General features: G+C 46.5%; 1 protein-coding gene across 3 annotated transcripts in view; it reads left to right on the top strand.

Annotated features, from left to right (window-relative positions):
* ccser1 (coiled-coil serine-rich protein 1) overlaps positions 1-22,835 on the top strand; it is a 156,622-nt gene that overhangs the window by 91,659 nt on the left and 42,128 nt on the right. The window contains exon 12 of one of the 3 annotated variants that reach the window (XR_013964162.1): positions 14,371-14,447. The exons of 1 other annotated variant lie outside the window; for it this stretch is intronic. Coding sequence is in view for 1 of the 2 variants with exons in the window: in XM_080765112.1 (XP_080621238.1) it covers positions 14,371-14,373 (3 nt within the window). In the remaining variant the exon portion in view is untranslated. The remainder of the gene's footprint in view (positions 1-14,370; positions 14,448-22,835) is intronic. One more of the 3 variants, XM_080765112.1, reaches the window with a different exon arrangement.

Genomic DNA, 22,835 nt, shown 5'->3' with positions numbered 1-22,835 from the left:
TCTTGTAACAGTGTTTACAGCAGTAAGGTTTTTCTCCAGTGTGGATACGCTGATGTTTCTTCAGATCACATGACTGAGTGAAACTCTTGTCACAGTGTTTACAGTGGTAAGGTTTTTCTCCAGTGTGGATACGCTGGTGTGCCTGCAGATTACTTAATTGATTGAAACTCTTGTCACAGACTTTACAGTGGTAAGGTTTTTCTCCAGTGTGGATATGCTGGTGTGCCTGCAGATGATTTGACAGAGTGAAACTCTTGTCACAGTCTTTACAGTAGTAAGGTTTTTCTCCAGTGTGGATACGCTGATGTTTCTTCAGATCACCTGACTGAGTGAAACTCTTGTAACAGTGTTTACAGCAGTAAGGTTTTTCTCCAGTGTGGATACGCTGATGTTTCTTCAGTTCACATGACTGAGTGAAACTCTTGTCACAGTGTTTACAGTGGTAAGGTTTTTCTCCAGTGTGGATACGCTGGTGTGCCTGCAGATTACTTAATTGATTGAAACTCTTGTCACAGACTTTACAGGGGTAAGGTTTTTCTCCACTGTGGATACGCTGGTGTCTCACCAAGGAAGCTAAACGACTGAAACTCTTGTGACAGTGTTTGCAGATGTGGCTTTTCTTTCCTGTGTAACTCGGTGTCTTTACTTCTCCCTCCAGAGCTACATTCTTGGTAAAGTCTTGATGACTGTTAGATTTTGTCTCATCTGTGTCTCTTTGTTTCTGGCTGGTTACAGACCAGTTTATTTGCTGACAGGCTGCTGAAGGGATCTGTTCATTCATCTGTGTTTGGCAGTAGACGTCGTTGTGGCTACTCTTCATGGGTTCATGGAGGAAAGTGGAGTCACAGGCATATGGACACCCGAGTCTGGAAGTATTGGGACTCACTCCTTCCTTCCATCATGAAATGCAGCTATAAATGGACATATGAGAATGAGTTGTAGGTTCCTAGTTTGGGGTTGGACAATAGTCTTTATACTATTGCACTCTATTCCTCTTCACTCACTTGGGCTGTGTCTCAAGGAACGCCTTCAGGAAAAAACACACTTCGCACTGAGATGAATTGAATGTCTAAAGATGTTATGTAGGCTGACCAGGAGGTCTGACATCACACACAACATAAACTGTTGCAGTGCAAGCGTGCAAATGCAGATTTGCGCAGGCCGTCCATTTTTTAGCCATTTCCTACATTATTTACTATTCTGTCCATATCGAGTAACAACTCGGACAGGGCTGAGTCGGCTCTACCGAACTTCGCAACGCTCGACACGGCAACTCGTGCGGTGGTGTCTCCCATGGCTCAAGTTCAGTAGAGACGGTGCTCCTCCGTCATTGTCTATGGGAAGGATTTCAGTGTCATTTGTACGGATTTTGGGGTTATCTAGCCGAATTGCAATTCTGTGCTATTTCACAGTGTATGGGTGAGACTGGGTAGGGTTCACAGAACACAGGTGACTACTAGGTTACAATAATACAGGGAGGTGAGACAAGGCAGGCAGACAGGAAAGCATAGAGCACTACTACAAAATAAGATACGGAACACAAATACAAGTAAAAGTCCCCAAACTAATGAACACAGACAAAGTCCAAGGGCAGAGGAGCGGGCCGTGACAGATAGGCCTATACTGTATCTGTGAACTGGGCCGCCAGTCTGATCATAACCAAAGTGTCTTTGTCTCAAAGGGTTTGGAAGGAAACTGAGTGACATAATCAGTGGTCAGCCCTGTCTGGCTCTGGAATGGAAACTAGGCTACGGTATACTGCACTGATGCTCAACTTATTGTCTCTGCTAGGTCGGACGCTCAAAGGCCAGAACCCCGCAATGGTCATACGCATAGAATTTTAACTAGCAAAAAAATAAAACAATGCATTTTTGACAAAGGCACATTTTGGGGGGAAGGTAAAGTCAGAGGCTCAGCATAATTATGATCAGCATATTTTACTAAAGGAAAACTATTTCAGCTCTCATCTAACAAAATAAAAACATCTTTTTGTCTTCGTCCCCTCCTTCTGTTTATTGGTTACTCCCTGCGTCATCACATGTTGTGTTTTCAGGGCAACAGGGCGCAAAGGAGCGCAACGGTGTCCTCCTCACGGAGACAGCTGAGTGAGTGTCTCTGCTATGACGTCATCTGTCACCTAAATGTGTAGAGACCCTCTGATGTACTGTAGAGAATGTCACATGCACTGCCTTGTCCCCTATATTGTAGACCAGAATGCTGCCTACCTACTGTATACCTACCATATCCCTATATGTAGACCAGAATGCTGCCTATCTAGTGTATACATGTACCGTGTTAATTTAACTCTGAGAATGAACAAAGGATCCATTTATATGCTATTGAATTACAAAAGTAGGACTTCACTGTAGACAACTCAACAGTGACTAAATAGTATAATTTCTGTTCCACTGCTCATCGATTTCTACACTACACTAAGTCCATAATGGTGAAAATACTGTACTAAGAGTGTCACCTTTTGGAGATCCTTGCCCATATTTGAGCTAGTTATAGACGACAGATTACATTTTCAGATGTTGAAAGATTTTACGTCCACTCGGTTCATTTTGACATTTTGACTTTGGCATGTGGTTTCTTCTTTCAGTTGACTGTGATTCAAGTGTCTGACAAGTCAAATAAGTGCACGCCAAAGGTTTAACACATTATTTAAAAGTACTGAAGGTTGATATTTTTGATGTGGTATGCAGCCCATATTCAGAGAATGCTGCCTTTACATTGCGCCTCCAAGCTACCAGACCTGGGGAAATGACACATTCACCAAGATTTCTACTTGCCTTGTACTGTATTCTACTGAAGTCGTGCATGATTTAAGATTTAATTTAGGAATCAGAACACCATTGTGTTTGATGAAGTGTCCTCCACTCCCTCTTCCTGTTTGTATTGTGAACTTTGACCCTGCCTGTCCTTGCACTGTGACCTTACACCCTGCCTGTCATGGCTCTTTATTGACTCCACTGACCTGTGGTCTTATACCCCCACACACACACACACACACACACACACACACACACACACACACACACACACACACACACACACACACACACACACACACAGAGTGTAAACTGTGTGTCAGCTGTGCTATGTATGTGGTCTCTTTCTGCCTTGACCTTCACACACAGCTTTGTCACCTCCCTGACACCCCCCCCCCCACACACACACACACACACACACACACACATATGCACAGTTCCTGGGTAATGCATCACATGATTATAATATCTCGCACCTTGGTCTGGTTGGGTATTGGTGAGAGGCCGTGTGTGTGTGTGTGTGTGTGTGTGTGTGTGTGTGTGTGTGTGTGTGTGTGTGTGTGTGTGTGTGTGTGTGTGTGTGTGTGTGTGTGTGTGTGTGTGTGTGTGTGTGTGTGTGTGTGTGTGTGTGTGTGTGTGTGTGTGTGTGTGTGTGTGCGCGTGTGTGCCTGCGTGCCTGCGTGCGCGCATTTCCTATTCAGGTGTGTATATGTGTGATTGCATGTGAGCCTCCTGCTCAGGTGAGTGTGTGTGTGTGTATTGCAGAGTGTGTGTCTCCATCGAAGGATCAGCTTGTTGGATTATTACTGACTACTGATGTTAAGTAGGCTTCAGATGAAAATCCTTGACTGTTTATAATATAAACAGTCAAGGATTTTCACCCACACAAATCTATCATAAATATTATGTATGATAGATTTGCGTGCATGTGTGCGTGCGCGCGCGCACACACACAGCCGAACACACTTTAATGTGTTTTATTTGTTGTTTTTCTCGAGCACTGACAGTTATGTGATTCTAATATCAAGGCAATGGTGGTAATGCAGGACCTGGAAGGGAGGCGAGTATAGGGTGGTAATGCAGGACCTGGAAGGGAGGCGAGTGTATATGGTAATGCAGGACCTGGAAGGGAGGCGAGTGTAGGGTGGTAATGCAGGACCTGGAAGGGAGGCGAATGTAGGGTGGTAATGCAGGACCTGGAAGGGAGGCGAGTATAGGGTGGTAATGCAGGACCTGGAAGGGAGGCGAGTGTAGGGTAATGCAGGACCTGGAAGGGAGGCGAGTGTAGGGTAATGCAGGACCTGGAAGGGAGGCGAGTGTAGGGTGGTAATGCAGGACCTGGAAGGGAGGCGAGTGTAGGGTGGTAATGCAGGACCTGGAAGGGAGGCGAGTGTAGGGTGGTAATGCAGGACCTGAAGGGAGGCGAGTGTAGGGTGGTAATGCAGGACCTGAAGGGAGGCGAGTGTAGGGTGGTAATGCAGGACCTGGAAGGGAGGCGAGTGTAGGGTGGTAATGCAGGACTTGAAGGGAGGCGAGTGTAGGGTGGTAATGCAGGACCTGAAGGGAGGCGAGTGTAGGGTGGTAATGCAGGACCTGAAGGGAGGCGAGTGTAGGGTGGTAATGCAGGACCTGAAGGGAGGCGAGTGTAGGGTGGTAATGCAGGACCTGAAGGGAGGCGAGTGTAGGGTGGTAATGCAGGACCTGAAGGGAGGCGAGTGTAGGGTGGTAATGCAGGACCTGGAAGGGAGGCGAGTGTAGGGTGGTAATGCAGGACCTGACGGGAGGCGAGTGTAGGGTGGTAATGCAGGACCTGGAAGGGAGGCGAGTGTAGGGTGGTAATGCAGGACCTGAAGGGAGGCGAGTGTAGGGTGGTAATGCAGGACCTGAAGGGAGGCGAGTGTAGGGTGGTAATGCAGGACCTGGAAGGGAGGCGAGTGTAGGGTGGTAATGCAGGACCTGGAAGGGAGGCGAGTGTAGGGTGGTAATGCAGGACCTGAAGGGAGGCGAGTGTAGGGTGGTAATGCAGGACCTGAAGGGAGGCGAGTGTAGGGTGGTAATGCAGGACCTGAAGGGAGGCGAGTGTAGGGTGGTAATGCAGGACCTGAAGGGAGGCGAGTGTAGGGTGGTAATGCAGGACCTGAAGGGAGGCGAGTGTAGGGTGGTAATGCAGGACCTGAAGGGAGGCGAGTGTAGGGTGGTAATGCAGGACCTGAAGGGAGGCGAGTGTAGGGTGGTAATGCAGGACCTGAAGGGAGGCGAGTGTAGGGTGGTAATGCAGGACCTGGAAGGGAGGCGAGTGTAGGGTGGTAATGCAGGACTTGAAGGGAGGCGAGTGTAGGGTGGTAATGCAGGACCTGAAGGGAGGCGAGTGTAGGGTGGTAATGCAGGACCTGAAGGGAGGCGAGTGTAGGGTGGTAATGCAGGACCTGAAGGGAGGCGAGTGTAGGGTGGTAATGCAGGACCTGAAGGGAGGCGAGTGTAGGGTGGTAATGCAGGACCTGGAAGGGAGGCGAGTGTAGGGTGGTAATGCAGGACCTGAAGGGAGGCGAGTGTAGGGTGGTAATGCAGGACCTGGAAGGGAGGCGAGTGTAGGGTGGTAATGCAGGACCTGAAGGGAGGCGAGTGTAGGGTGGTAATGCAGGACCTGAAGGGAGGCGAGTGTAGGGTGGTAATGCAGGACCTGGAAGGGAGGCGAGTGTAGGGTGGTAATGCAGGACCTGGAAGGGAGGCGAGTGTAGGGTGGTAATGCAGGACCTGAAGGGAGGCGAGTGTAGGGTGGTAATGCAGGACCTGGAAGGGAGGCGAGTGTAGGGTGGTAATGCAGGACCTGAAGGGAGGCGAGTGTAGGGTGGTAATGCAGGACCTGAAGGGAGGCGAGTGTAGGGTGGTAATGCAGGACCTGAAGGGAGGCGAGTGTAGGGTGGTAATGCAGGACCTGAAGGGAGGCGAGTGTAGGGTGGTAATGCAGGACCTGAAGGGAGGCGAGTGTAGGGTGGTAATGCAGGACCTGAAGGGAGGCGAGTGTAGGGTGGTAATGCAGGACCTGAAGGGAGGCGAGTGTAGGGTGGTAATGCAGGACCTGAAGGGAGGCGAGTGTAGGGTGGTAATGCAGGACCTGAAGGGAGGCGAGTGTAGGGTGGTAATGCAGGACCTGAAGGGAGGCGAGTGTAGGGTGGTAATGCAGGACCTGAAGGGAGGCGAGTGTAGGCCATAATACACATCAGTGGATGTCAGTGAACTGATCACTGTTAATTCATCAACAACAATTACAATGTAGTAATTTATAGTGGTGTAAAGTAACATCACTGCACTTAAGTACAATTGTGAGGTATTTTTTTCTTTACTTGAGTATTTCCAATTTCCCATTCTTTTACTTCTACTCCACTACATCTCAGATCCAAATATTGTACTTTTACTCCACTACATTTATTTGAAAACTTTAGTTAGTAGTTACTTTGTAGATTATTGTGTGTTGCGATGCGACGCATTGTGCGCTTTTAGATCTGCTATTCAAAATACTCATGCAAATGAGTACTTTTACTTTTATGTGTGTGTGTGTGTGTGTGTGTGTGTGTGTGTGTGTGTGTGTGTGTGTGTGTGTGTGTGTGTCCAACCAGCTCCAGCCTTGGCTCCCAGCCATAACACTTATCTAACTGTGATCCACAACACCTCTCGCTGTGACTACTAATTATAGACAGAGGCACTCAAGCACACGCGTGTGGGCACACACACACACACACACACACACACACACACACACACACACACACACACACAGACACACAGACAGACAGACAGACAGACACACACACACGCAGAACCTCTACATGCAGCTCACTAATGAGGAAACGTCTCTGCGGAAGGACCTCACCACCTACGGTCTTCTCTGTTGATCATTGCTGGCCAGTGGAACTACCTCCCTTATAAACTCCCCTACGGTCTTCTCTGGTGATCATTGCTGGCCAGTGGAACTACCTCCCTTATAAACTCCCCTACGGTCTTCTCTGGTGATCATTGCTGGCCAGTGGAACTACCTCCCTTATAAACTCCCCTACGGTCTTCTCTGGTGATCATTGCTGGCCAGTGGAACTACCTCCCTTATAAACTCCCCTACGGTCTTCTCTGGTGATCATTGCTGGCCAGTGGAACTACCTCCCTTATAAACTCCCCTACGGTCTTCTCTGGTGATCATTGCTGGCCAGTGGAACTACCTCCCTTATAAACTCCCCTACGGTCTTCTCTGGTGATCATTGCTGGCCAGTGGAACTACCTCCCTTATAAACTCCCCTACGGTCTTCTCTGGTGATCATTGCTGGCCAGTGGAACTACCTCCCTTATAAACTCCCCTACGGTCTTCTCTGGTGATCATTGCTGGCCAGTGGAACTACCTCCCTTATAAACTCCCCTACGGTCTTCTCTGGTGATCATTGCTGGCCAGTGGAACTACCTCCCCTATAAACTCCCCAGGCAGTGCTGCATGAATTCATACAGCAGCATGAGTTAAGTCCGTTGCTCTCCCCAGGTTGGCGGAGGGTGTGTAGAGCCCAGGATCACAGTAGATAATTGACACAGGGGTGAAAAATGGGTTACAAAATCGTGGGATAAAAAATATATAAAAGATGAATTCATACAGCAACTGACTTAATTCCAAGATCCACCTCTGATTGGCCTACTACTAGTAGTAGGGTATTGTCACATTCTAATAACATTTCAGTAGAAAACCCCAATCTGGCAGCCAACTCGGTAGTGTGCCTCGTTAGTCAATAGACTTCCAACGAACCCCGGGGTTAGAATCCCGGTGCCGCCACTATTTTTCTAACAACCGCAGACTACCTTTTTTGGCAAATAAAGTATAGTTTTAGACCACGACGGAGGGGTGCCATTTCTAGCGAACTTGAGCCACGAGAGACACCACTGAGCGCGCTAAAGTGCACGAGTTGCCGTGTCGAACGTTGCGAAGTTCGCTAGAGCCGACTCAGCCCCGTTCGAGTTGCAACCCGATATGGACAGAATAGTAAATCCTCATCACGGAAGTAGGGAACGTTGCGGCGGGGCCGTCACCATTTACTGGTACTGTGACACCGGCACCATTTAGTGGTACTGTGACACCGGCACCATTTACCGGTACTGTGACACCGGCACCATTTAGTGGTACTGTGACACCGGCACCATTTAGTGGTACTGTGACACCGGCACCATTTACTGGTACTGTGACACCGGCACCATTTACTGGTACTGTGACACCGGCACCATTTAGTGGTACTGTGACACCGGCACCATTTACCGGTACTGTGACACCGGCACCATTTAGTGGAGGTTGGTATGTTTCATAAGAAGGAGAGAAGACCGGGGGATTTTTCGTTCTGTTTACTTACTGAGATCAGACCCGTTGAGAAGTCTCTCTCCTACTTCATTAATCTGTTTCCTGGTTTCAGTCGCTCTCGGTCTGTCTTTCCTTTCTGCATCGTTCCGTCTCTCTCCCTATATCACTTTATACGGCAAGTCTCACATCGCAGCAATTTGTGAACATGACATCCTAAAAACGCTTTGTTTCATTTTGCATAACGTACGAGAACATTACACACCACTGATACAAGCAATCATGTACAGTGTGCAACATCACATTAGACTCAAGTCATTGCACTTGGTGGGGGTTTGGTCACTGAGGAGCTGCATGGAGCAGTTTGCAGTGGATAATATCTTCGCAAAAATGCCTTGAATCTCTTGAATCTTGCGACAACAGTCTCATGGAAAACGTCCCTGTGACACCACACCACACACCAGAACTGTCATCATGGGTGAGCTTGCTGCTTAAGGAACTCAATTCAAGTCAACACTCATGGAGGAGGTGTCATTGCTGTAGATGGTGAGGTTGAATTTACAGCTGATGAAGACACTGTATAGTTCAGCGATCTTCCATGTTTTTCAGGACAAGGACGCCTTAGCTGAGAGAGAGACGCAACAAGCACCAACCCCACTACATATTGTATGACATTTAGTTTTTCATATACAGTACGTAGATTTAATAGATTTCTTCGTTCACTTGTTTGACAACACTATCATCAGTGTTGTTTAAATCAATGTTTTTTTTCTTTTTTTATATGTGTATTGGTTCCATTGGCTCTGCACTTGGTCTGCACATTTTTCCGCCTCCACTTTGCCGAAAATAGCAAATCTACAAGCGCGAGGCATTGTGAGCTGAGCTATGTTCGGCAAAATGTCCAGGATTTGTTAATGTAATGTAAAAAATGAAAGGTTTGCTGGACCCTCTGATATCACAGGTTCTCGGAACCCCTGTTGAAGACCCCTGCTGTAGTTTATCCAGGTGCAACTGTACCAAAACATCACAACCTTCCGCAGTTCACAGAATGACCATGCACTAACGAGGGAACAAAGCCAGCAGCACCTGGCGTTGTTCTAAGCCGACTCCCTCCACACTGGAGGGGAATCCCAGCATGCCATTTTGTTCGCCTCCACAGTTCCCCGTTGACAGTAATGTAAATAAGGCTACGGGTGTGTCGTAAACAAATTACCGCCCGGTATTCGGCGTTGCCCGAGGTTGTCCTTGCAGGCTCTGCCCGGGTGATAATCCGTCTGCGACGTGAGCATGTCGTCCCAGTTCTGCATTTGCATTGAATGGGCCAAGAGGATCGCCACTTCTCCAATGCCCTCTAATAACTTTATCAAGGTAACGCTACCACCCACTACCACCATCGACACCAACACACCCCCTCTCTCGCTATCGCTTTCCCCCACTCTCTCTCTCTCTCTCTCTCCCCCTCTCTCTGTAATGCTGACAGAACAGAACAAACAGGACAGAATAGGAGGACAGAAGGGCCCATGGTGACTACCGCTGTGAGCTCTCCAGCCCTAATAACCCCACCTAGCTCCAGGGGCACTGCAGGGGGGAAGTATGGGAGCTGTCAGCAGAAGGTGTGTGTGTGTGTGTGTGTGTGTGTGTGTGTGTGTGTGTGTGTGTGTGTGTGTGTGTGTGTGTGTGTGTGTGTGTGTGTGTGTGTGTGTGTGTGTGTGTGTGTGTGTGTGTGTGTGTGTGTGTGTGTGTGTGTGTGTGTGTGTGTGTGTGTGTGTAATTGTAGACACACACACACACACACACACACACGTCCTCCCACCCTGTATGGTTCTCTCTCTCTCCTCCCCCTGCCGACAGGGCAGAGCGGCATGGGGCAGGGCGGGCACCTAACTGGGCACAGATGGCACTGGCAGACAGGCGCCGGGGATGGCCTCACAAACACATCAATAGGGTTAGCAATTAGCATCATCCCAACAATGACATCGGGTACAAACGGAGCAAGTGAGTCTGGGTGTGGGTGTGCGTGTGCGTGTGTATTGCGAGGGATGGTGGTTAGAATGCAGGATTTAGAATTTAGGGGACAGGGGGGGGGGGGTTAATTTTGGAACGGAGCAGAGTAAAGGAAACGGGTATGAATATAGGGGATGAGCGGGAGGGGAGAGGAGGATGAAGCAGGAGGGAGGACGGGAGAATGAAGTACTGAGAGCAGGAGCTGAGTAACTGTGTGTGCGTGCGTGCGTGCGTGCGTGCGTGTGTGTACACGTAGCTGACTTATAACTGCTCTTATCAGAAGCGGCTGCAGACAGGTCCTCTCACCTCTCTCACTCTCTCCTGCCTTCTCCCACTTTGACCTCTCACTCTATCACGGTACTTATCTCCTGCCATCTTTTGCCCCCGGCTTTCCTTTGTTTTTTTCTCCTCTCCTCCTCCTTATTTGCTAATCTCTACAGTTTCGCCCTCTCATTCCCCCCAGTGCTAAATACCATATCAGTGGTTGGTTCTATATGAATTTATTCTCGCTGTATGTTTACATAATTAATATATGACTTCAATTTGACAGCACCAGACATTTGTGTGTGTGTGTGTGTGTGTGTGTGTGTGTGTGTTTATTCTCTTCCTCGTACCAGTAAGCCTACACATACTTTATGACCACACACTATCACTTCACCCGTGTGCTGTATAACTTGATCGTCTGTCATAACTTTCCTCTCAGCGCTCCTGTGCAACCTTCCTTCGTGTTCACCTTCAACGATGTATTCATAATTACTGCATCCCCACCCACCCCCCCGGTGGGCAACTCAGCACTTCTAAAAGACGAGTGGGGGCAACAGCTGAATGGGCACACTTTGTTGTAGTTATGATAGACCCATATACCATTACCATATGGCTCTGTTAACAAGACCCCGAGATACTTGTTAACAGAGCCATATGGTAATGGTATATGGTCTTGTTCACGAGTGAGGGGAGGACGGAGAAGGAGATCAGCCGGAGAATCGGAGCGGCAGGGGCGGCATTGCAGTCGCTGTACCGCACTGTTGTGACGAAAAGAGAGCTGAGCCAGAAGGCAAAGCTCTCTGTCTACCGAGCAATCTTCGTTCCTACTCCCACCTATGGTCATGAAGTGTGGGTCATGACCAAAATAATAAGGTCGCGAATACAAGCGGCCGAAATGAGTTTTCTTCGACGGGTGGCTGGCATCTCTCTTAGAGATAGGGTGAGAAGCTGCTCCTTCGCCTGGAAAGGAGTCTTTCCATGCCATGCCATGGAGGAAATACTTTGAGGCATCGTAGAGGGGCCTTGTTGCAGACACAATAAGCAGCAATCTTTCCTATCTCAGTCATTATACATATTGTATTAATGTCGTTACCTGGGTTTATCTATTCACAACAATGGCCTCAGGATGAGACATTGAGTTCACCTTGTAATATCCTAAACGTATCTCTCTCCACCTTGTATGCTGTCCTATGCTCCACACTGCACCTTTCCCTCCATCCATCCCTCCCTCTCTCTCTCTCTCTCTCTCTCTCTCTCTCTCTCTCTGTCTCTGTTGTTTTGGTAGACAGTGATGTTTGAAAACCCCTCAAATACAGCTTCTTCATTGACTGGTGTCCCTCAGGAGTCTGGCACTCCTTTTCTCTTCGCCCAAAAATACCGGATACAAGCTCACAACTCGTCACATTGTGATTTGTTGCGACTCATTATGAACTTGTAGATCTACTATTTTCACCCAACGTTCACCCCAGAATGGGGACACTAGGGTTCACGTGGGTAATGATCAGACGGTGCATGTGCACCTTCCATGCCACCTGAAATCTACACATTACACAAGCACAACTAACGGCACTTCATTGCAACATGAATGTTTGCTGCTTCTCAACAAAAGCTAGCCGAAAGATATTGGGCAGAGTTTGCAGACACACTTCTGAACACAACAGTAGGCTACATAAATGCAGGGCTCTATTTGTAATATTTTTTTTTTAAACTATCTCTGGACAAAGAGTTGAGAAAACAGGCTTGAAAGGTTCACTTCTGTGGTCTCTAACATTACACCTAGCTACATGTTTGGGCATTTATTTCATATTTACATGTCGATTTCAGCTCTGACACTTATTTCAGACAAGCTCTAGTCTGCCTCTTGGTCACACACATTTGGGACAGTGGAGTTTAAAACCACCCGTAACTTATACCGTGCCAAATTATAGTTTGGTAGAGCGTTCAGTTTCATCATCCCATAGCGCAGCAAATGCCGTTTAATCCAATTGACCGACCTTTCCTTTCCGCTTGATACCGTTCCGTAGAGACGGCCTACACGCTCGATCTATAATGAGTAAGATTTGGGCGAGTTTTGACTCAATGAGAAGACGAGTGTTCTTGGCTCTGTGCGGGGTGGAGAAAAAAAAGAATGACACGAGGCCAGGGGAGTAGGGGGTTCAGCAACGCAACAGTCTTCCATGGGCTATAGACCGTAAGGCTATGAAGCAATATAGCACTAACGGGCAACGGATAAGGGATCTCTTAAAGGCAATGGCACGTGGACTGGTGATTGGTAATTTTTTTGTAAGGCCAAACCACACCTATGCATAACTGGTAACGGAGGTGATTTAGGGATTTAGACAGGTAACCAAAATACAAACTTTAGTGGGGGAACACCCCTTCCCCACTGCTAAATCCCAAAACGGTGTATTTAGAAAGATGAGACGAAATTGGAGCCCATTATCTCTGATGAAGAGAGGCAGTGAACACTTTTGAAGTCAAACAAAAAGAGGAAAGGACTTCAGATTCCAAAGCAACCAGTAGAACCAAATTATTGGCTGGGGATTTGACCAAATTATTGGCTGGGGATTTGACCAAATTATTGGCTGGGGATTTGATTAAACATCTGTGTGATGGAATGAAAAAGAATGCACAGTGCAGCAGTGCTTTTAGCTGTGACAGTAGTCTTCTAGGCGGTCTTGTGTACAGGTTTATAAGAACTGTGAGATATTGCCCCCTCCCCTCCCCCCCTGGGTGGGGGCATTTTTTATTCACTAATAAATTAATTATTAATTTATAATTTGTTCAATTGGAAAAGGGGCGATTGGTGCAGGTGGTGAGGAGATACGGCGGTGATTCTGACAGACAGACACACACACATTCAGACAGACATTGACTAAATTATAGTATGATGATGATAAGTGTCAGACATTGCAGCAGCATGGAATGGGATCTGTGAAATCATCAATTGATTCAGTCTAACCAGAAGCAGAAATAAAAAATATCTCCACCAGCCATAAAAATGACCAGAGGGGATATCAAGCAGGGGGTGCATCTCCCAACCCCACCAGCAGGGGGTGCATCTCCCATCCCCACCCGCAACAAATCCAGCCCTGCATAAATATGTCCTTTCTCTCACCTTTCACCTCTGTTTAGGACTGGGTTTACTTTCCCTGCTCTTTTTTCTCCTTTATTTATGTCTCTCTCTCACACACTCACACACACACACACACACACACACACACACACACACACACACACACACTATCTCTGAACCCTAGGGCGATTTATCATGCTCAGTTTGATCCGTGTGTGTGATTGCACATGTAACTGAGCATGGAGGTGTTGCTATTCTATCTATATATTGGTATTATGTTTGTGTGTGCGTGCATTTACATGGTGTTTGTATTTTGATCCATTTTCAAAGTGTGTGTGTGTGTGTGTGTGTGTGATTATATACCAGAGTATAAATCTTTCTAGCAATATACTACTGTACATCGGAACAAACGCGATTATCTTCACCAACAAAAACACATTTCTTTTCATATGCAGCTTTGAATCATTTTCCATCTCAAAAGGAAACGCATATAGTTCACTGCTGTTAGTTGAAAAGCATAACGCACTCTGGTTTCAAAGTCTACAGCTCAATAATGAAGAAGCTTGTCACACTACAGTGGTAGTGTGCGTACACTGTAAAATCCTCAGTATTAATGTATCCATGTGTAACTCTAACCAGGGGTAAACACTCAGGACTTTATTATTGTGTGTGCATACAGAAATAAATCCTCCATTGTGTTCCACATACTGTATGTCTTGGGCCATATTATCGACCATATTATTCACATGGTGGGCCACCTTTTATCAGCAGTCCTCTGTGCATTTGTGTCCATCTGTGTGTACAGTGTAGTGCACACTATTCCCTCCATGCTCATCTCACCACTGCATCTGTTTGTCTTTTGTCTTTCCATCCATCCATCCATCCATCCATCCATCCATCCATCCATCCATCCATGTCTGTCGGTCTGGGAGCAGTAGGCAGCTGCATGGTATGACGGAGGTGTTGCACAGGTAGGGGCTCTCCAGATGGGGTCAGCATGCTACAAACATGGGTCTGTACTGAAAGATAATTAACTCACTCTCTATATATTATCATTGTTGCGGTCTCAAAAAAAGTATGCAAAATAACAAGTGTCTCAAATTGGAGACCTCAACATAAGGACGGACATCACAGAGTGGACAAGTTTTAACGGTTTTTATTAACCACTTCCCCACAGAAGTATTAAACCAACCAACTAAATATCAAACAAAGTTTAATGTCAGGTACTTTACCAACTCAGGAGAACAAAAGGAGACCTGGAGATGCTGGCCAAAACAGGAGAATGAGGGTGGGGGGGGGGGGGGGGGGGGGGGGGGGGTGGCCTGCCCACCCACCCCTATAGGGACGTCGAAGCTGTTTCCCCCTCCCCTAACTTAAAATCAACTAACTACTAATAACGAAAACTATGACTGCTGGCCATCTCCAGGCCAAACTGAACTAAATTAAGTTTAACTGAAAAAGTATTGACATGGTATAGAGCGTCGCAGTCCACGACGAGTGGCCCAGGAAATGAATCCCAATGCATTTTTCCCGTTGGCTTTGTCCGCGGCGTAACCGTCTTTAAATAAATAATTTAAGAAAAGCCTATGGGCAAAATGCATTGGGATTCATTTCCTGGGCCACTCGTCGTTCTGAAAGGGGGAGGGACTGCGACGCTCTTTTGGGACTGAGTTGTTGCTGGGTCTGTGTCTGCCGGCTGCAGCAGAGGACAATTAGGGGAATCTGCTGCAGGTGTGCCAGCCTGGGTGTGTCAATCTGAGTGGGGAGGAGAGACAGAGGATTAGGCACAGACAATGATTGAGTGTGTGTGTGTGTGTGTGTGTGTGTGTGTGTGTGTGTGTGTGTGTGTGTGTGTGTGTGTGTGTGTGTGTGAGTGATGTCATGGCCACACGCAACAATCACACAAACACCAATTGTTGGTGATTTTTAAATCAAGACAGCTTGCAATCAATACTCATAATCCTGTTATGGATTGTCCTTTGTTAGTGTTTTATTGATGGAAACTCCTTAGACAGATGAAAGCATCATTTCCTCAGCATTGACCCAAGTTTGTGCGTGTCATCATCCATCATTCAGCCATGGCCATGCCAGTCTGTCTACCCAATCAGGTCATCTGGCAGCATGAATATGTGCTCATATATGTATTACACAGCTGTAAAGTCGACTCTCCTCACCTCTCCTCCTGAAAAGTGATCCTCCTAAAGTAATCTCCTCTAAATAGAAAGTGGGTAATGAAAGAGAGAGGACAGAGACAGACATATTACGATATTATGATGGTAAGCAAAGCCACCAGTTTAACTGATGGCAGATGAAATATGGAGATACAAGGTTTCTGCCAGACAGCAACGATATGTTACCGTTTAAAGTCTGTGCGGGCAATGAACATTTATTTTTTTCATTTTAGGTTTAGAACGAGAGCTACGAATGTAACCACAGTTCCATGAATTCTAGATGACCGTCAGGCGTTAAATACACAACCTCGAGGTGGTAAAACACAATATCTGGTCAGAAAATAATGTACAGTATAATAATAATTTCACACATTGGCTGAAGCTACCAAGGCATCTGGCCAAAGAGGAGCACATTTCAAATACCCCCAATGGACCAACCTTTTTATATACCGTAGCTGAAATACGTTCAAACTATGTGAATGTATCCCTGATGCAACGTAATTCCTTTCCCACAGCTCCTAGGAGGGTAGATTTGTAATTCTTCCAAGTTAATCAATGCTGTGTGTTCCGTTCCCTCAGCCACCATGCCATGTGTTTAATATTGATCGGTCAGAAAATATCAACCAATAAAACAGTAGTTATATACCACAACAAGGCTTACAGGAAATGCAAGTCCAGGTGGAACCAAATAGACTGTGCAGTGTGTGCACTGGCTGAGCCCCCGAGGCACAAGTACTGTATGTGTCAGGAGGAGAGAGGGGAGGGGACCATGAAGTACAGACCTCTGGGGGATCCCGGTCCACAAAGCATACAGTATATGGTATATGTTGTTAATTCATCTCTCGTGGCATGTAGTGTGCATCCCCAGCTAATCCTAATAGTAATACCTTTGAGGTATTTTTTGTCTCGGTACATTTGCACATGCATGAGATTTTGCATTTAACCGATTCCATGCCATACCATTCACGAGATATCTCATGGAAAGCTATTAAATCCTACTTTGGCATTCACAAGCACACGAGATTTGTATTAATCCAGAATGAATAATAGTATTTTACCGTATTTTAGCTTGCTTCCATGGTAGACCCTCAAACTCTCATTTAGTGCTCAGAATGAGGTAGGTAAAGGACGATGTTCGAAGCTTAATAAATAATTAATTCGACATCCCGGTTAGCAAAAGAATGTTTTAGATGTTTCATCAAATGCCGTGACATTTGATAGAAAATGGCTGATTAACACTTCCGGTTCAAACTTCTTCTTCTTCTCTGCTTATTTCGTGCATTAATTTCTGTTGGCACTGGCCACAGATCTATCTATGGTACCGGGAGGGAATGTGTAAGTGTAACCAATCCAAAGTATTAGGAGCAGGAGCAACATTGATACAGCACCCTGTTAAGTGTCTTTAGGAGCAGGAGCAACATTGATACAGCACCCTGTTAAGTGTCTTTAGGAGCAGGAGCAACATTGATACAGCACCCTGTTAAGTGTCTTTAGGAGCAGGAGCAACATTGATACAGCACCCTGTTAAGTGTCTTTAGGAGCAGGAGCAACATTGATACAGCACCCTGTTAAGTGTCTTTAGGAGCAGGAGCAACATTGATACAGCACCCTGTTAAGTGTCTTTAGGAGCAGGAGCAACATTGATACAGCACCCTGTTAAGTGTCTTTAGGAGCAGGAGCAACATTGATACAGCACCCTGTTAAGTGTCTTTAGGAGCAGGAGCAACATTGATACAGCACCCTGTTAAGTGTCTTTAGGAGCAGGAGCAACATTGATACAGCACCCTGTTAAGTGTCTTTAGGAGCAGGAGCAACATTGATACAGCACCCTGTTAAGTGTCTTTAGGAGCAGGAGCAACATTGATACAGCACCCTGTTAAGTGTCTTTCTTGCTCAGGGACACTCTGACACATCGAACCGGGCTGGAGGCGACCCCACCCAGCTATGGCTTTTTTGTTTTATGCCAAATTGTCATAACAAAATATTGTATAAAAACGGCGATTCCTCTGAATTCTGAATCTTTCCCCCGTAAAGTAGCAACAATCTAAATGATCCAGAGACGAACTGTAACTCACTTTCTGACACTTGTGTGGCCTGCTGTGTACTAAATGTCAAAATAATACATAGCAGTCAAGTAGTCAACACAATTCACAGTTCTAGTCAACATTCATTGTGGTTCAGCCTGTTCCCTGGCTGTCTGAAACTGGCACATGTACAGTGACGTTGGCAGTGCTCGTTGTACAACAAAGCCACTAAATGTCCCTTTGGAATTAGAGCCTCACCAGTCAATTTTCCACCATGAATTTGGATGGATCTGAAAGGCAATGAACAACCAGAAGGGTATTCTTTAATTTGAGGATGCGATGCCCCTTAAAACCCCAAACTCCCATCGAATCCGCCCTTGTGTGTGTGTGTGTGTGTGTGTGTGTGTGTGTGTGTGTGTGTGTGTGTGTGTGTGTGTGTGTGTGTGTGTGTGTGTGTGTGTGTGTGTGTGTGTGTGTGCGCGCGCGATAGAGTTATACAGTGAGGGAAACGGAGTGAGAACAGCTGGTGTGTCTCGGTGTGTGCGGCTCTCGGGGGGAAAAACATGAGATTATCCTCAGAGCACAACAGGAAGCTACTTAAACTCTCCTTGAAAGCAGCAAAGCACTTCCTTTAGCTACAGTACACTTTCCTCCGAGAGAAGGATTCACATGGGCTCAGCCTCAAGTATCAGCCTTATCACTTGTTTATTCCACTGGTGCTGTACATCTTACCCTAGTTGGACAGTTACGTCATTTAAGTAGTTTTTCAACTTTTACTTTTGGCATCCGTGTATCCTCTTTCTCATTTTAAAGGGGATTTCACGGTCTATTTTGTAGACTCATTTACCCTGTGATGTTAACTAACCCCGGAGTGCACCCTCTGTAGCATGTTTTATTCAGCCTGCTTTGCAACGCTGGGGACCTGCGAAGGTTATGACAACATTCAGCAACAGCCAGAAGCATCATGCAAAATTAGAATAGAGCAGTTAAAAATATTCCCTGATGAAGTCACCCATTACTCAAGAATGATTTAAAGGACTCTCTCTCTCTCTCTCTCTCTCTCTCTCTCTCTCTCTCTCTCTCCTGTGTATGTGTGTTGTTTACGTTAGGGCGTGTGGGTGAGTGTGTTGGTGTGGAAAAGGATAATAAGTTGATAACATAGCCTGAAGTGTGCATGTCAGTTGGTAGCTTTTTGCCAAGCACATCAAATGTGCATGCATTAGTTGTGTGTTTATACGCGCACACACACACACACACACACACACACACACACACACACACACACACACACACACACACACACACACACACACACACACACACACACACACACACAGAGAGAGTGAAAGCATCCACAAAATGTATACTTTCGTTTGGGTTGATGGGCACACCTCTAATGTGCCTTTGATTTGCAGCAGTGCGTGCATGGGGAAAAATGTAGTGCTTTTATGTTGAACAAAAAGGTGGCTACAAGTGTAAATGCATGAATGGAGCATCCCTTTCATCATAGGGATGGCTGTAGTCCACTGGAAGGTGTGTAGCGTGTGCAGGCTCATGTATGGGTTTTCCATTTTCTCTCTGCCTTTATGCCTTCACATTTTTTTAGCCTTCTCCCTAATTTAGTCCTCATGCTATTCCCCATCTATGTGTATTGACCCTGTCACTCCCAACCCCTGTCGGCCTTGGGGAGGGTGTAGCCCACCACATCATCTCTGAGACACATGGTTGATCTAGTGTGGAAATGGACTTGTTAGTGCTCTCTCCTCTCTATTGTCACTGTCATGTTGTTAGTGCTCTCTCCTCTCTATTGTCACTGTCATGTAGAAAACCTTGTTCCAAAACTCTTAATGTTTATTAAAAGAAAAATAGAAGAGAGACAAAAAAACTGTTCCAGTGAATCTAATGGATCATTGATTTCAGAAAAAGTAGCTCCAAGACTCTAATACACAAACGCACGCAGCCACGCACGCAGGCACGCACGCACGTGCGCGCGCACACACACACACACACACACACACACACACACACACACACACACACACACACACACACACACACACACACACACACACACACACACACAATACTGAGTCAAAGGTACTAGTAATAGATTCCATTAATCATATCATAGCTTGCAGCAGTATAAGGAAGAACATGAGTCTGACTGGCTAATAACCACTATTACCTTGAAATGGAATATGGAATAATAGATAGTTAACATTATGTAAGAATAATACAACATAAGAGCCGAAGCAGCAGAAAGGAGCACAGTAGACTAGCACAGAATAGAGTGAAGTATTTCTTTCATGTCTGTCGTGTGTGTGTGTGTGTGTGTGTGTGTGTGTGTGTGTGTGTGTGTGTGTGTGTGTGTGTGTGTGTGTGTGTGTGTGTGTGTGTGTGTGTGTGCGTGTGCGCGTGCGTGCGTGCGTTGGGGGCATTCGGGAGAAGGAGAAAGAAAAGATTGAATGTCACTTCTACTGCTCTGCTTTGGAGAAGGTCATAGGTGTACATAGAGGGAACACACACACACACACACACATGTGCGGTGGCCAAGGTCAGACCGAGTCACAGTGGTATTCACAAGGCTCCGTGGAGGGCCAGGTTCTAACTGACAGTCATAATTAGCTTAATTAGAGTTACAAAAGTATCATCGCCCTAGGTTGATGACCCGGACAGGCCAGCTAGGATGATGGAAGGATGGATTACAGAGAGACAGAACTGAGACTGGAAAGAGAGAGATCGCCAGAAAGGATACATGCATGGATTAGAGCCTGACGACTGAGAGAGAAGGAAGCTAGACAGGCTTGTACATGGTCAGAAGAGGGGTAGGATAGAATAGATAAGGGATGTAGGGCTCCAATTTCGTTGCCGACTTTACCCGCAACGTGGCCCGCAAATCAGCCGCTGCCCTGAAAATGTATTTTGGTCCAGTGTCACCCACTATCCTTTTTGCCGACACCGGTATTTGCGCCTAGAGGTGTGGTTATGGGCTGCGACATATCTCCTTATTCTCCTATGCATCTCTTTGTAATTTTCCTATAATCAGCAGAAGCGAGTGCCACTCCATTGTGTTTATATAATTGTAGAACCAAATGAAGGTGGGGGAGGGTGCAGCACATGTGAGACTTCAAGGCAGCAACACATCACTCTTCCATGGGCTATAGACCGTAAGGCTATGAAGCAATATAGCACTAACGGGAAACAGATAAGGGATCTCTTAAATGCAATGGCATGTGGACTGGTGATTGGTTTAATTATTGTAACGCCCAAACCACACCTATGCATAATATAACGGGTAACAGAGGTGTTTTAGGGATTTAGACAGGTAACCAAAATACCCCTTCCACACTGCTAAATCCCAAAACTGTGTATTTAGAAAGATCAGACGAAAATGGAGCCCGTAATGTCAATGTCCTGTTGTGTTGTTGAAATGCTAGTTAACCTTTTCCATGTAAAAATTGTGTTTCCCGGGACAAGCTGTTCAACTCTCATATTTGTCATGTAACAAAACACACACAAATGAATCATTGAAGCCCACTCAATGAGTTACCCAGTTATCACTGAAGAGTGAGAAGAGCGCTGTGATCTTTGATGCCGGTCAGTACTGTACATGATTCAGTGGCAGTGCTCAGCCAATGTGGCAAAATGCAAAATGTTTGTTTATGCATTTAAAATGGTTCACTGTATATTCTCAATATCAGAGGTCTTAAGAGTATATATATAAATACACGTAAGACGCCCTGAGGGCCAGAAGAGACCTCGCCCTTTATTCACGCATCCGCCTGGGTGACGGCAGACTGCTGGGCGAGCACTGGCACTTAGGCATGGGGAGTCAGAGCAACATAATGGAATGAATTCTGTACTGGCCATATATGGAGCGTGTCTTGAGTGTACAGGGTTTGATGAGGTCAGCTCAACATTATGGAATGTCAGTATAGGAAGAACGGGTGGGGAGGGATCAACATATGGAATGTCAGAACAGGTCAGCTCCATATATGGAGATCTAAGGCTTGAGGTTTGAGGTCAGAAGTGATTGCCAGCTCCAAATATGCAGATGTCCATGTATGGTTATCCAGGGTTAGATGAGGTCAGTGTCGTGATCTTTTGTGGGCGGGTGCTTAAAGCAAACATTAAAAGTTCATAGACTTGGCTGCAACATGACGTCATGTCTGAAAGCCAGACATTGGAGCCTAACAAAAATGAAACATTTAGTGAGTCCTGTCCATCGTCATTGGAGTGTGCGGTAAACTGGCACATTTGGACAAAATACACAAAATGATGCAGTGAAAATACACATTGTTCAGTCAAATACAGAGAGTAATAGTTATATGGGAGGATTAAGAACTGGACAGGCTTTCAAAAAGGAAATAAGTTGAGTGAGCTTTCCACCTCAAAGACAGGTCATTACATTTCTCAGGAAAATCAGAAGCTTCCAAAACTAGGTTATGCTGCACTTTTCACACTTTCGTCCTACTTGACTTCTCGTTTCTGTTTCATGTTCTGGTTCATGGCTGAGCTCCTCAGTGCACAGAGCTCTGCACACCACTGCACCTGTATCATTTCTCCTCAGTGGACAGAGCTCTGCACACCACTGCACCTGTACCATTTCTCCTCAGTGCACAGAGCTCTGCACACCACTGCAACTGTACCATTTCTCCTCAGTGGACAGAGCTCTGCACACCACTGCACCTGTACCATTTCTCCTCAGTGCACAGAGCTCTGCACACCACTGCACCTGTACCATTTCTCCTCAGTGGACAGAGCTCTGCACACCACTGCACCTGTACCATTTCTCCTCAGTGCACAGAGCTCTGCACACCACTGCACCTGTACCATTTCTCCTCAGTGGACAGAGCTCTGCACACCACTGCACCTGTACCATTTCTCCTCAGTGCACAGAGCTCTGCACACCACTGCACCTGTACCATTTCTCCTCAGTGCACAGAGCTCTGCACACCACTGCACCTGTACCATTTCTCCTCAGTGCACAGAGCTCTGCACACCACTGCACCTGTACCATTTCTCCTCCGTGCACAGAGCTCTGCACACCACTGCACCTGTACCATTTCCGCTGCTGTGTGTCGAACTTCCGAACCCATCGATTGGTCTTGTTTCTGTTTCATCCGCTGTCTCTCTCTGGCCTGGGTGTGTTGGGAGAGGGTTGGTGCTGTTTCCACTAGTTGGCCTGAGGCAAGATGCCCCAGT

Source organism: Protomyctophum bolini (assembly GCF_963924005.1).
Source record: "Protomyctophum bolini genome assembly, chromosome: 6".
Taxonomy (NCBI): Eukaryota; Metazoa; Chordata; class Actinopteri; order Myctophiformes; family Myctophidae; genus Protomyctophum; species Protomyctophum bolini.
The sequence above is the reverse complement of the archived record's forward strand: the minus strand, read 5'-3'. Positions and strand labels throughout refer to the sequence as shown.